The sequence below is a fragment of the Lontra canadensis genome, unplaced genomic scaffold, assembly GCF_010015895.1.
Source record: "Lontra canadensis isolate GAN:19392208 unplaced genomic scaffold, GSC_riverotter_1.0 scaffold1, whole genome shotgun sequence".
NCBI classification, from domain to species: domain Eukaryota; kingdom Metazoa; phylum Chordata; class Mammalia; order Carnivora; family Mustelidae; genus Lontra; species Lontra canadensis.
Window position 1 is genome coordinate 6,347,893 of NW_022630995.1, and position 15,045 is coordinate 6,362,937.

The window sequence follows — 15,045 nt, forward strand, 5'->3', positions numbered from 1 at the left end:
CCTACGGGCCTGTGACTGTTTCTCTTGGTTTTCAGTCATGTCGTCCAGTCTTTTTGCTTTCTTGTTTTCCCAAAACTTTCTTTTTTTTTAAGAGTAGTTTTAGGTTCACAGCAAAATCCAGAAAAGGTACAGAGATTTCCCCACATGTGTACAGCCTCCCTGTTATCACCATCACTCACTGAAATGAGATGTTTGCTACCAAGGATGGATCTAATCGACGTATTAGCATTACTTAAAGTCCATAGTTCGTGTTGAGGTTGACTCTCGGTGTTGTGTATTTTACGGGTTTGGATAAATGTATAATGACATGATATCCATTGTTATATTATACAAAGTATTTTTACTGCCCTCAAAACCCAAGCTCTTCTTATTTATCCCTCCCATTCACTTCTACACTGACACCACTGATCTGTTGTGTCTTTTCCAGAATGTCATATAGTTAGAATCATACAGTGTGAAGCTTGTGAAGACTGACTTCTTTCACTCAGTACTATGCACTGAAAGTTCCTCCATGCCTTTTCATGGCTTGACAGCTCATCTTAATGCTGACTAATATTCTGCTGTCTGGATGTACCACAGTTTTGTTTATTCGTTCTCCTACTGAAGGGCATCTTGGTTGTTTCCAAGCTTTTGTAATTATGAATAAACCTCCTATAGACATTTATGTGCAGCTTTTTGTGCAGACCTATGTTTTCAGCTTCCTTGGGTAAGTATCAAGGAGCGTGATTGCTGGTCATATGATAAGAGTGTGTTTAGTTTTGTAAGAAACTGCTGAACCGCATTCCACGGTAGCTGTGCCATTTCGCACCTCCACCAGCAATAAATGAGAGTTCCTGCGGCGCCACATCCAGGCCAGTATTTGGTGGTGTCTTTGTGCTGGATTTTGGCCATTCTAATAAGAGCATAATAGTATCTCATTTTGTGTTGCATTTCTCTAATGGCGTATGCTCTGGAACATCTCTTTATATGCTTATGCGACATCTGTATATCTTCTTTGGTTGAGGTGTCAGTTAAGGTCTTTAGTCCATGTTTTAATTCTTTGCTTCCTTTCTAAATAATTGAGTTCTGGACATTGACTATGAAAAATTAGACAATTTTGGTTTCTAGGTGACATTATTTTTTCTTGATAGAGGATATACGTTAGCTTCTGGCTGGCAGCTGAAGCAAAGGCACTAACAATCCCGTGTCACCTTAATTCATTGGAGGATTGAGACGATTCAGATTAAGGTTCTTATTCTGAAGCCTGAGGTTTAGCAGTTAGTTTATAGTCCACCTCTTTGATAGATTTCCAGTTTTTATCCCTTTAACTTACTGATTCTGCCAAAAGGTCATCTCGTCTTCCAGCCTCTCTCAGCTGGTTCTTTTAGAATTGATGACTAGCTCTAGAGAAGATGGCTTCAAATGCCTCCCTTGTCTGGATTCTTCTGTTCCAGACTTTGGCCCGTCATTCTTTACTATGCTGATTATGCTGAGAGCTCTCTAATGTCAGGCAGATTTAAAAATTTTATGTGTATGCTTTTCTAGTGAATTTCTGAACAGAAGGGTTATTCGACCATTACTGGAAAAAGAACTCTTCTGCTGTTTCTCTTTGCTCATAGAGTTTTGGATATTAACTATAAATCTATGCTACAGAATATAAAAATTTACCTCTCTTTTAACCACACGTAACATGCACACACACACCTTTCTTTTCCCTGCATATTCCCCCACATATAATCATTTCATACATCTGGTTAAATTGCATGCTCAGATTACTGACAATGTAAATATTGTTCTCTAGCTGAATTGTACAGTGAACTGTGACTATATTTCCTTTTTGCCCTTAAATTTAATAATTATTTCATTTTACTTTGGTTTGTTTTCTAGATATCTAGAACTAATTGCCCTTCAAACATTCTCTGAAAAATGACTGCAAAATTTATTTTAGTATGAGCAGAGTAATCACTATTTTATTAGTTCCTTGTTTGTATATTATGCACATCGTATGTATTACACATCATGCTTTTAGAGCCTTCCGAGTTCCTGTCCTGATCTGGAATGGTCACTCTCAAGGCTTGCCACATGGTTGCCTTCTTGGATTTACCTTCTCTCACAATCCAGAGGATTCCCTTCACCTTTTTTTCTGTTTTTTTTTTTTTGGTTTGTTTTTTGTTTTTTGTTTTTTGTTTTAGTTTTAATTCCCTTTCTTAGTTTCTTTCTTTTGGTGGAGCATATGATGCAGAGGCTAACTGAAAGGGAACATTTCATCCTTTGAGTATTTTAAAACTTTGCATGTCTGAAAGTACCATTATTCTTCACTTTCATGTGATTGATGCTCAAAATTTTGTTGCTTTGGTGCCATTTTGACTCCAGGGCCTCTGTCTGTGACTGGTTCTTGTTCTTTTTCTTAAAGTTTGTAGGGTCTTTTCTTTATGCCTCATGGATTCGTTTCAAGATGATCCCTGCTGCGGTTCTTTTTCTTTTCACTGTGTTGGGTACTTAGCCGGCTCTTGCATTCTTTTGTTCTCCGAAATTTTCTTGTGTCATTTATTTGATCATTTTCTCCCTCCATTTTCCTCAGTTCTTTTTAGAATGAGACCTCTTGAACCTCTCTAGTTATCTTTAATTCTGACTTCGTGTTCATCTCCTCATCTTTTATTCCCACCTTTTAGGAAATTTCTTAAACTCTGTCTTCTAAACATCCACTGGTATTTTTTTCTGTTTATCATATGGTATGATTTTATATATATAACATATATATATATATTCATTTATTTTAATTTTCAGGAACCCTTTTCTCTTTATATAGTTTTCTGTTCCTTTGTGATGTAATACTTTCTCATTTCTGTTTAAGGATAATAACTTTAGGGGCACCTGGGTGGCTCAGTGGGTTAAAGCCTCTGCCTTCGGCTCAGGTCATGATCCCAGGGTCCTGGGATCGATTCTGCACTGGGCTCTCTGCTCAGCGGGGAGCCTGCTTCCCCCTCTCTCTCTCTGCCAGCCTCTCTGCCTACTTGTGATGTCTGTCAAATAAATAAATAAAATCTTAAAAAAATAAAGATAATAACTTTAGTTTTTCAGTAATTTCTCCTATCACCTGAATCATTGATGTTTTTTTTTTCAAACTCATTTTTTCTGTTTGTTTTGATATCTGTCATTCATGTTGAAGACTTTCCTTCAAAGTATAGTGGTCACTGTTTCTTCATTCATATTTGAGATTGAGTCACTAAAAAGCTGCTTACAAGGTCTTAGTAAAATTGACAGGATCGTCAGCCAGTAAATGGTTAAGTATTGCTTTTTTATTGAGGGACCCCAAAATTACCTGTGGGTCTTTTTTCTTGGTCCTGTGAGTTCTCCTAAAGAGGGATTCGCTCACTACTGACTTACAGACGTTAATCAGCTGCCAGTATTCTGAGAGGCGGTGGGGTGGGGAGGCCGGGGCGCCTGTCCATATGCGCGGTCTCACTTAAGGCTCGTGTTTCCAGTTGCAGCCTTACTCTTGCTACACCGAATACCCCTTTGGAGCCTAAAGTGCTCTGCTTCAAGCTCATGTGGAAATTAAGCTTCGAAATTCATCTAGGGGAGAAGAATGAGTGATTGATTACCTGGGAGTCTAACAGCTTCTCCCGGAGACTTTTAACCCATCCTCCCATTTTTCTGCTCTTTGTCCCACCTTGGCCTTCAGAAATACTTGAGGTCTCCAGTTCCTGAGCCTTTCTGGAATGCTCTCCTGCAGAGCAGCTGGCTTCTTGGTGGCTGCTTCTGCGCAGCTTCTTTTCCGCTTTCTTTGTTCTGCTTAATGTTACAGTGATTATGCATCTGCTTTCCATTTCCTAAAATTTCATTATCCTTACTCATCTAATGTTATCTCTTTTTTCCTCTTTATCTTTATAATTCCTTAGTGTCCTTTTGGTTGGGCTGCAGTTAGAGTAGACATGAATGCGAAGTATCATGCTGAGAAGCGGAATACTACCTTTCGCATTGTTCCCCATTGTCCTTCACTTACCTGGTTAGATTGTAGTCTGCCAGTTCTGTAATCCTAACCATAGCTGGTATTTACTGAACCCCAGGTGCTGTTCAAAGCATTACTGCCACATAAGGGAAGTGCTATTACCATAGCTATTTCACAGATGCAGAAACTGAGGCTTGGAAAAGCGAAGTGATTTACATAGAGTTCACATACCCAAAACAGAGTAATGCCAAGACTTAACCAAGGCAGCCTAAGTCTAGATCCTGTGTTCTTTTTTTTTTTTTTTAAGATTTTATTTATTTATTTGGCAGAGAGAGACACAGCAAGAGAGGGAAAACAAGCAGGAGTGGGAAGGGAGAAGCAGGCCTCCCACTGAGCAGGGAGCCTGATGTGGGGTTTGATCCCAGGACCCTGGGATCATGCACTGAGCCGAAGGCAGCTGCTTAACGACTGAGCCACCCAGGCACCCTTAGGTCCTGTGTTCTTAACCATTATTCTGTACTGCTTCCCTAAACTACACTGCTAAATGCTCTTTATAAAAAAAAAAAATTAAAATAGTTCATGACGTAGATTATCTGCCTGAAGTTACATATGGTGTTCCATACATGCATATATCCATACACACACATACATACAAAAACTCACACATGTACTTGGTATCTTGACATAAGAATTTTAATGTTTCAGATAAAGGTTATTTTGCACATAAAAATAAAGTATTTCCAGGGCAATATCATTTGCTTTATTTACATATCAGAATCTATGCCCATGTATTATGGGCAACGTGTATTAGCTATGCTTGCTGTTTGCCACCAACGTATCCACAATGTGGGCAAGATTTTTAGCAACACTTTATGTTTGTCTTGTTTCCTACTCACCCCTTCTCAATATGCAATGTAAATAATATATTTACATTCCAAGTAGTATATTTCTATTCCACTTTTATTATAGTCTTCTAGCAGAAATAGAAGTATAAGAAATAGACTTGGTCAGACATTCTCAAAATAGAATAGTCTAATTCAAACTGAGTGAGATCAAGCTTTTATTTTTAGCTTTTCCATTTATCTTCTATCTTTGGAGAATGGAGATAGGGCCAGTGAGAAGAACATAGTCTCCTTAGACATTACTTATCTTACATCATAACTCATACATTTGCCTGTAATGGACTAAAGGCCATTAGGGAGAACCATATTTGGAGAAGATAGAGGTGCATTAGAGGTATAATTTAGGATTCATTTTGGCAACAAGTCTAACATAAAATGATTTCAGAGTCACAATGTAATAGGAGACTAATCCAATCACAAAATAAACCTTAAGTTTAACTGAAGAGTATAAGCTTATATCCTTCCCTTGAAACAAAAAGCTTGTGGAAGTTTTAACTTGAAAATGTGTATCTTCTAGAAATAGCCTTAATGTGTATCCTAGGAGTCAAAAAGATTGGGGTGGGAGAGAACATGATTCTTTAATGGGGTCTGGTAACTTCAGGAGCTACGTTTAGTTATTTCTTTACTAGCCAGAAAAGAGTCATACATAAACAATGTTTTAGAATTTTTCACTTCCCAGCTATTTTCTAATTTTAAGAAGTACTTTGCTCACATTGTAAATCAGAATATTTCCATATGAATTAGTGTATTAAAAATGAATCAATATAAATATTGCAAGATGCATAAACTTTAAAAGATTGATAATTTTGACTAAATAAAACAAATACTATGACTTATAAAAGTCACAAAACAGCGCCTTAAACAAAATTAAAAGGAAACCACAAACTAAAACATATTTTGAATAAAGGGCTACTATCTATCATATAGAGAGTTTTTATATATCTGGATGAAAAAGTATATCCTTTAAAAGAAAATTATACTGAAGATGCAAATTTTGTAGATACAAAATTCACAAATAAATGTCAAGACCCAATAAACATGAAAAAATGTACAGATTCATTATAAACAAATAACATACATATCAAAACAAAAACAAACTACTGATTTTGCCTGTGCAGTGGTAACATGGTGATGGGAAGGGTGTGGCATAATAGTCCATCTTGAACCACATCCCGCCCCTGAATGTATGAATGGACATGACTCTTTGTTGTTGTTTTTGCTTCCAAAGCCCACATCTCTTTTTTCCTTTTAAATGAATAGACTTGATATTTCTGCAGTAGTTTGAGATTTACAGAAAAATTGAACAGAAGCTGTAGAGAGCTTCCTATACTCCCTTTACCCCCACTCTGCAGTTTCCCATGTCATTCACATCTTTCATTACTGTGCATGTATCACAAAGGATGAGCCAATATTGATACATTATTATTAACTAAAGTCCGTGGATTATATTGGAGTTTCCCCTTGTGTTGTATGTTCTATGGGTTTTGACAAGTGTATAATCACGTGTATACACAATTACAGTATCACTAACAGTACTTTTACCACCCTAAAAGTGCATTGTTTCTCACCTAATCATCCCTCCTTTCCTTCCTCTGAACTCCTGGTAACTGGTGATCTTTTAACTGTCTCCACAGTTTTGCCTTTTCCAGAATGTCATAGAATAGGAATCATTTAAGATGTGGCCCTTTCACAGTGGCTTCTTTCCCTGAGTAATATGCTTGCACAGTTCCATGTCTTGCCATGATTTAATAGCTAGTTTCTTTTTGTCACTGGATCATATTTCATAGCATGGATGTATACAGTTTGTCTATCCACTCACCTATTAAAGGACATCTGGATAGCATCTAAGTTTTAGCAGTTATGAATAAAGCTCCCATATGCATCCAGATGTACGGTCTGCATCTACATTCGTTGTGTTGTGTTCTGTTTTGTTTTGCATGTGGATGTCCGGTTGTTGCACCATTTGTTGAAAATACAGCCCTTTCTCCACTGAGTTGCCTTTGCTGTTTCGTTAAGGATCAGTCGCCTGTAGTTGTGTCTGGCTCGTTATCCTGTTCCTTTGATTTATTTAATTCGTCTTTCACCAGTGCCGCGCTTGTCTTATCATGGTAGGTCTTGAAATGGGCTATTGTCAGTTCTCCAACTTTGTTCTCCATCAATATTGTATTTGGTATTCTGGGCTTTTTTGCCTTCCCATATGAACTGTACGATCAACTTGTCAGGATCCACAAAACTTAAAAATTACTGGGATTTTGACTGGGATTGCATTGAATTCATAAATCAGATTGGGAAGAACTGACATCTTAACAAGAGTGAGTCTTATCCATGAATATGGAATATCTCTCCATTTATTTAGCTCTTTGATTTTTATGTCTGAATTTTATAATGTTACTCATATAAATCTTTTACATATTTTGTAAGATTCGTACCTAAGTATTTACACTTTTGGTACTAATATAAATGGTATACTGTTTTTAATTCTTAAATTCCAGTTTTTCATTGCTGATATGTGGGAAAGCAATTGACTTTTACATAATAATCTTGTATCCTGCCACCTTGCAATAATCTCTTATTTGTTCCAGGAGTTTTGTTGTTATTGTTGATTCTCTGAGATTATCTACATAAAGGGTCCTATCATTTGTGAAGAAAGACAGTTTTAATTCTTCCTTTGCAAATCTGTACACCTTTTATTTCTTTTCTTTTTGAATAACTATAACTTCTGGGATGATTATTTTTTAAAGATTTATATATTTTACAGAGCACATGCACAGAAGCAGTGGGGAGAGGGAGAGGGAGAAGGAGACTCCCCACTGGGCTAGGGGCAGGACATGAGGCTCAATCCCAGGACCCCGAGATCATGTCTCCAGGCTAAAGCAGATGCTTAACTGACTGAGACACCCAGGTGCCCCTGGGATGATTTTGAATATAAGTGGTGAGAGGGGACATTCTTGCCTGGTTTTTGAACTTAGCAGGAAAGTGTCTAGTTTCTTACCGTTAAGTATGATGTGGGGCACCCAGGTGGCTCAGTGGGTTAAACATCTGACTCTTGATATCAGCTTCCGTCTCGATCTCAGGGTCATAAGTTCAAGCCCCGCATGGGGTTCCATGCTGGTTGTGGAGCCTACTTTAAAAAAAAAAAAAAGAAAAGAAAAAGAAAAAGTATAATGTTAGCTATAGGTTTTTTGTAGATGATCTTTACCAAATTGAGGAAGTTCCTCCTCTATTCCTAGTTCACTAGTTTTTATGTAAATTGGTATTGGGGTTTGTCCAGTGCTTTTTCTGCATTTATTGATATGATCATGTGATTTTTTTTCTCTTTAGTCTGTGTTATAAGCTGCTTTAAGCATCTGTATGCATGTTTTTATGTGGATATAAGTTTTCCATATAATCTTATCAATTGATTTTTGAATGTTGAACTAGCTTTGATTACCTGGGATAAATCCTTCTTGATTGTGTTATATAACTTTTTTCATAAATTGTTGAAATACATATGCTAATATTTTGTTGAATATTTTTATATCTATGTTCATGAGAAATATTGGCCTTTAGTTTTCTTTTCTTGTAATGTTTTTGGTTTTCATCTTAGGGTACTCCTAGCCTCACAGAATGAGCAAGTAAGTATTTCCTGTACGGCTATTTTCTGGAAGAGATTTAGAGAATTGGTGTAATTTCTTCCATAAATGTTTGGTAGAGTTTACCAGTGAACTCATTTAGGCTCGTTCTTTCTGTATTGAAAGGTTATTAATTATTGATTTAATTTCTTTAATAGATTTAGGTGTGTTCAGATTATCTGTTTCTTCCTATGGAATTGGTCCATTTCATCTGTATTATCCAATTTGTGGGCATAGAATTGTTCATAATATTACTTTTTTTTTTCTTTTTTGAGGCAGAGTCAGATTAGAATTTTTTTATACTTACTTAAAGCTCATATCTGACACAATAGGGATAGTTGTATTCTGTGTCTGCCTTTTTAAAATTTAATCTAAGAACAGACTCCTTACCAGATTTATGTGGAGATCAATCAGATCTGAAAACATATGACCTCAGAGATAGATTGTTAAATTTAACCTAAGAGGGATTTTCTTGGAACCATTTTGGGAAAGAGACAGTGTTTTCTAGTGAACATTCTGTCTAGGAAGAATTAAGCAAAGAGTGAGTGGTTTAACATATTTTGATTTTTACAGTCGCTTTAAAACTTTCATGTTAAAAATAAAACAAGATAAAACCATGACATCAGGTGCACCTGGACCGCTCAGTGGTTACACGTCTGTCTTCAGCTTAGGTCATGATCCCAAGGTCCTGGGATTGAACCCTGCACTGGGTTCCTTGCTCAGGGGGGAGCCTGCTTTTCCCACTCCCACTCCCCCTGTTTGTGCTCTCTCACACGTGCTATCTGCCAAATAAATAAAATCTTCAAAAAAAAAAAGCATGACATCACTTCCAAGCTTCTCTCTACACACTCAAACAATTACTCATTTTATGTGTCTGGCAGGATGGGCTTTGGCCGTGGTCCATCTCTTCCTTTTCTAACACTCCCGGCACAGAGGAGTGAGGATACATTAATCAGTGAAAGGCCACCCCACCCGTGCTACACTCCTCCAGAGTGAAGAAAGACTAGAGATGTGACCACTCCATGCAACACATGATCCTAGATAAGCGCCTATGAAGAAATACCAGTCTTTATCTTTTTAATGTCTTTGGGATTTGCAGGGATGCCCCCTCTTTCATTTTTGATATTAGTAATTTGTGTATATATATATATATATTTTGTTATTTTATTTGCTTACTTTGCAAGAAGAGAATTTGCAAGACGTTTGGATTATTAGCTTTACATCTTTTTCCCTAATATGTGCATTCAGTGTTATAAATTTCCTTTAAGCACTACTTTTGCTACATGCCACAAATTTTGGTAAGTGGTATTTTCATTTTTATCCTGTCAAAACATTTTTAAATTTCTCTTGAGATTTCTTTTTTGGTTTGTGCATTATTCAGGAGTGTACTGGTTTATCTCCGATGATTTAGGAATTTTCCAACTATCTTTTTTTTTTTGAGAGAGAGAGAGCACAAGTGGGGGTGAGGGTCAGAGGGTGAAGCAGACTCCCTGCTGAGCTGGGAGCCCCAGGTGGGACTCAGTCCCGGGACTCCAGGATCATGACCTGAGCTGAAGGCAGACATTTAACAGCTGAGCCACCCAGGCGCCCCCAGCTATCTTTTTATTACTGGTTTCAGGTTCAATTCTATGTGTAATCCTAGCATAGACATTGTATGATTTTTATTCTTTAAAAATTGTTCGTGTGTACTTGTAGCCCAAAATGTGGTCTGTCTTGAGGAGTGTTCCATATAAACGTCAGAGTACGTGCTCTGCTATTTTTTGGATGAAGTAGTCTATGGATGTCAGTTATTCCAGTCGTCTGAAAGTGCTGTTCAGTTGGGCTCTGTCTTTGCTGATTTTCTGCCTGCTGAGTTTGTCCATTGTTGACAGAGAGTTAGGAAGTGCGTTTGGCTGTAATAGTGGATTCATCTTTTTCTCCTTGCAGTTTCATCAGTTTTCGCCTTGCATAGTTTGATGCCCTTCTGCTAAGTGCATACACATTAAGGATTGTTGTATCTTCTTGGAGAATTGATCCCTTTATCACTATGTAATGGCTCTCTTTTCCTTGCTCAGAAGCTTGCTCTGTCTGCAATTAATGTAGCTACTCCAGCTTTCTTTTTATTCGTATTAGCATGATATTTCTTTCTCCATCTCCTTACTTTTAATCTATATGTGTCTTTATTTGTAAAGTAGGTTTCTGACAACGTATAGTCAGTCCTGTTTTTTGTTGCATCCTGACAATCCCTGTCTTTTAATCGGTATATTTGGAGCATTGATATTTAAATTCCTTACTCATATAACTAGGTTTAATATTATCATGTTTGTTACTATTTTCTTGTCATTGTTTTTGTTTTTATTCCTATTTTTATCTTTTACTCTTTTTCTGCCTTTTGTGGTTTTAATTGAGCATGTAAAAATAGAATGTTAGGGGGCGCCTGGTTAGCTCAGTTGTTAAGCATCTGCCTTCAGCTCAGGTCATGATCCCAGGGTCCTGGGATCAAGCCTTGCATCGGGCTCCCCACTCAGCAGGAGGCCTGCTTCTCCCTCTCCCACTCCCCCTGTTTGTGTCCCCTTTCTCCCTGTGTCTGTCTCTGTGAAATAAATAAATAAAACCTTTAAAAAAATGTTATTTTCTCTCCCTTCTTAGCATATAAATTATATTTCCTTTTTTCCTTTTTAGTGGTTGTCCTAGAGTTTGCAGTATATATTAACAACTAATCCCAATCCACTTTGAAATGACACTACAGGTCATGGGTTGTACAGGGACCTTATAATAACAAAATAGTTTTATTTCCTCCTTCATGTCCCTTGTATCAAGGTGGTCATTCATTTCACTTATCCCTAAGCGTGCGTATATACACATATATTTTTATATTATTATATGTGTACATAATTTTTATATTATTATAATATTATGTGTACATAATTGGATGCATTATTCCTATTATTATTTGAACAAACTGTTGTTAGAGCAATTAAAAGAAAGTTCTTTATTTTACCTTCTTTTATTCTTTCTCTGAGGATCTTCCTCTCTTTATGTAAATCTGAGTTTCTGACCTCTATCATTTTCTTCCTCTCTGAGGAACTTCTTTTAACACTTCTTACAAGGTAGATCTGCTGACAACAAATTCCCTCAATTTTTATTTGTTTGAGAATCTTATTTCTCCTTCACTTCTGAAAGATAATTTTTCAGGGTATAGTTCTAGATTGGTGGGGAGGTTTTATCTCAATATCTTAAATACTTCATTCAAGTCCTTCTTGCTCATGTGGTTTCTGAAGAGAAGTCTGATGTAATACTCTGTTTTCTCCCTCTGGCTTCTTTAAAGACCTTTGTCTTTGATTTTCTGCAGTTTGAGTATGATATGCCTATGGGGAGGTTTTTTTTAGTGTCTGCATCGTTTGATGCATCATGAGGTTCCCGGATCTGTTCTGTCATTAATCTTGGAAAATTCTCAGCCATTATTACGTCTATCTTTGTTCTCTTTCTCTCTCTTCCTTGTGGTACCCCCAGCATGTGTATGTTACAGCTCTTAGAGTGTCCCCACAGTTCTTCAACTTTCTGGTCCATCTTCTTAATTTTTGTTCTCTTTGCGTTTCAGTTTTAGAAATTTCCGTTCACACTTCTTCAGGCAGGGGCAGCTGGGTGGCTCAGTCAGTTGAGCGCCGACTCTTGGTCTCAGCTCTGGTCACAACCTCGTGATGATGGGATCGGGCCCGTGTCAGGCTCTACACTTGGCGAAGAGTCTGGTTCAGATTCTTCCTCCATCTTCCTGCCCCTCTGCCCCTCCCAGCTCACGTGCTCTCTTGCACACACTCTCACTTTCTCTCGCTCTCTCTCTTACTCTCTCTAAAATGAACAAATCTTAAAAAAAAAAAATTTCTTCAAGCTTCCTGATTACTTTCATGGTCATGTCCATCCTACTGATAAGCCTATCAAAGTCCTTCTTCATTTCTTTTCGATTTTTTTCTAGAATTTCCTTTTGATTCTGCCCTAGAATTTCAGTTTTTCTGCGTACATGATCTGTTTTTGCGTGTCATCCACTCTTTCCCTCAGAACCAACAGAAAAAATTAATCATAATGAAACTCCCAGTCTAATAGTTCCAGAATCTCTACCACATCTGAGTCTGGTTCTGATGCTGGCTCTGTCTCTTCAGCTGCGTTTTTTTATCTTTTTAGTAGGAGTTTAATTTTTTGTTGAAAGCTGAACATGATGTACTGGGTAAAAAGAACTGAGATAAAAAGAACTTCAGGGTGAGGGCGTTGTGTTTATCTGGCTAGGAGTTAGATTCTGTGCCCTGCTTGCTGTAGCTATAGGTGTCGAAGGCTAAAATGTGCTCTGATGTCCTTGTTTTCTCTCCCCTTTGAAGGTCTTTGGGTTTCCCTAGAGATTTCTTAAATAAGGGTTCCAGAAAAAAAGGCAAGCTATTGGGGGTGCCTCGGTGCCTCAGTGGGTTAAAGCCTCTGCCTTCGGCTCAGGTCATGACCCCAGGGTCCTGGGATGGAGCTCCGTATCGAGCTCTCTGCTCAATGGGGAGGCTGCTTCTCCCTCTCTCTCTGCCTCTCTGCCTACTTGTGATCTCTTTCTCAGTCAGAACTCTTGACATGTTCAGCTGCATGTTACCTATTGCATGTCTGCAGGGTTAGGAAAGGAAGGGGAATGTGAGGGTCATACAATAACATCAACACTTATTTGGCATAGATCCTAGAAAAGCAAAACCAATGTTCATTCAACATATACGGCAGGTTTAACTCCACATTGGAGTTAAACTAATGTTAACTTAAAAAAGTTAAACCTCCAGCTGAAATAGCTTGATGGTGATTGATGACTTTCTAGCCATGAGTGTCCTCCAACTAAGACCACCTGCTCTCCAGAGCAACGGCTAACTATCAGTTGGTTTCCCCTTTTGAGGTGCCTATTGGGAACATCTATAATTTTTATTATATTATAAATATTCATTAGGGAGTACTTACATATCTGAAAATCATTTAAAATTATTCTCAAATACCAACTAACCCAGTTTGAAAATATTGAGTGTCTCTTTCCTCATAAGTATAATGGGGGGGAGGGTTAATTAATTCATCTTTAAGGAGTTCCTTACTTCTAAAGTTCTGTAACTTTATAAAATTCAGCTCTTAAAAAGTATTGGAATTATTTTGCCTGGACATAGTTGTAAATATTTAATGATACAGGGCACTATCCATACTACATTGTTAACATTTCTTTAAAAATGACTTAAAAATTGCTGTGTATAGTTTGAGCCTATGTGTGTATCCTCTAATTTATTATTATGGATATATAAAGAAGTATACACACATTTATAAATTAAATGTAACACTGTATTGATTATTAATGAGTTATTCTTGATTATCCCTGAGTAGTAAGATCACAGGTGATTTTTGTTTTTTCTTCTTTCTCCTCCATAATTTTTACTTACCAGCTGAATTAGTTTTACATTAGGAAACAGCATCCGAATCTAAAAAAAAAAAAAAAAAAACCTAAGGTGTTTGTTTTGTAAATTGCTTTAATACAGCACTCTGTGAAACCCGCCACATTGAAGGAAGATCCAACAAGGGACCTGAAACAGCTTCTCCAAGAGTTGAGAAGTGTGATCAACGAGGAGCCAGCTGTGCCGCTGGGCAAGCCCGAGGAGGAAGGGAGAACACCGTCCCTGGGCGTCTCCTACGTGGCTGTGTAAGGCTGGGGCAGATGCAGGATGGGAGAGCTTCTCTCCCCTGGTTCTCTGTGGGAGGTGCAGGTTTAACTTCGAAGAGTATCTGACCTCACCAGGGAAAACAACGTGAAAGTGGAAGGAGTGAAACAAAAGTCAAACAACGTGATATCAAGAGCAAATAATAGAGTTGTTATTGTGTTCAGAAGGAAGTCATCAAAGCAAGACGTTACCCAAAGCTACGTTCGAGTAGTAATTTATAGTTCCCGACAGATTTCACACGCATAATCTTATTTGATTACCATAATGACTGTTTGAAACCAGACAGGGCAGGAGTTGTTATTCCTGTCTTAAAAAGGAGAAAAACACAAGTTTCAAAAGGTTGAGTTGCCTGCAGCCGCCCAGTTCGATGGTGGAGCTAAACTAAACCCGTAAGGACTACATGACTCTCCAGATATAATCTAATAGGAAAGTCCGTGGTTCTCTAGAGATTCATGCCAGTGACATATACCAAATGAATAGAAGATCACACCTGAGAAAGATTTCCGTCAGTTCTCCAGCCCGTCCCTGTATTACCTGCAGAAATCAATGAGATTCTCATGTTCTTTTCAAATACTATTTCAAAATTTTACTGTGTATTATTATTAGATTAATTGAAAGCATTTTAATACAGTACACACTATATTTTTGGTATAATATTAATTGTATACTAGCCATTAGTATTACAACAACCTTTTGTAATATTCATTTTCTGGTTATATGACAAATATCTAAAAATAATACTTTCTAAAATAATACATATAAACAATCTCCAGTTTCTTAAGATGTTTAATTAGTATATGTTAACTTGAAGTAGTTAAATATTAGCTGGATTTATTTGATATTTATTAATACTATTAGTAATAGTAAAATAGTAAGTACAACCCAGTTACCTAGCATAACGTTGCATT

The 15,045-nt window shown here is 37.3% G+C and overlaps 1 protein-coding gene across 2 annotated transcripts in view; it reads left to right on the forward strand.

The window, feature by feature from the left end:
- The window catches only part of CCDC158 (coiled-coil domain containing 158), an 82,167-nt gene that overhangs the window by 54,015 nt on the left and 13,107 nt on the right, over positions 1-15,045 (forward strand). For both annotated transcript variants that reach the window (XM_032836710.1, XM_032836780.1), the window contains exon 16: positions 13,958-14,118. In XM_032836710.1, the coding sequence (XP_032692601.1) occupies positions 13,958-14,118 (161 nt within the window). The remainder of the gene's footprint in view (positions 1-13,957; positions 14,119-15,045) is intronic.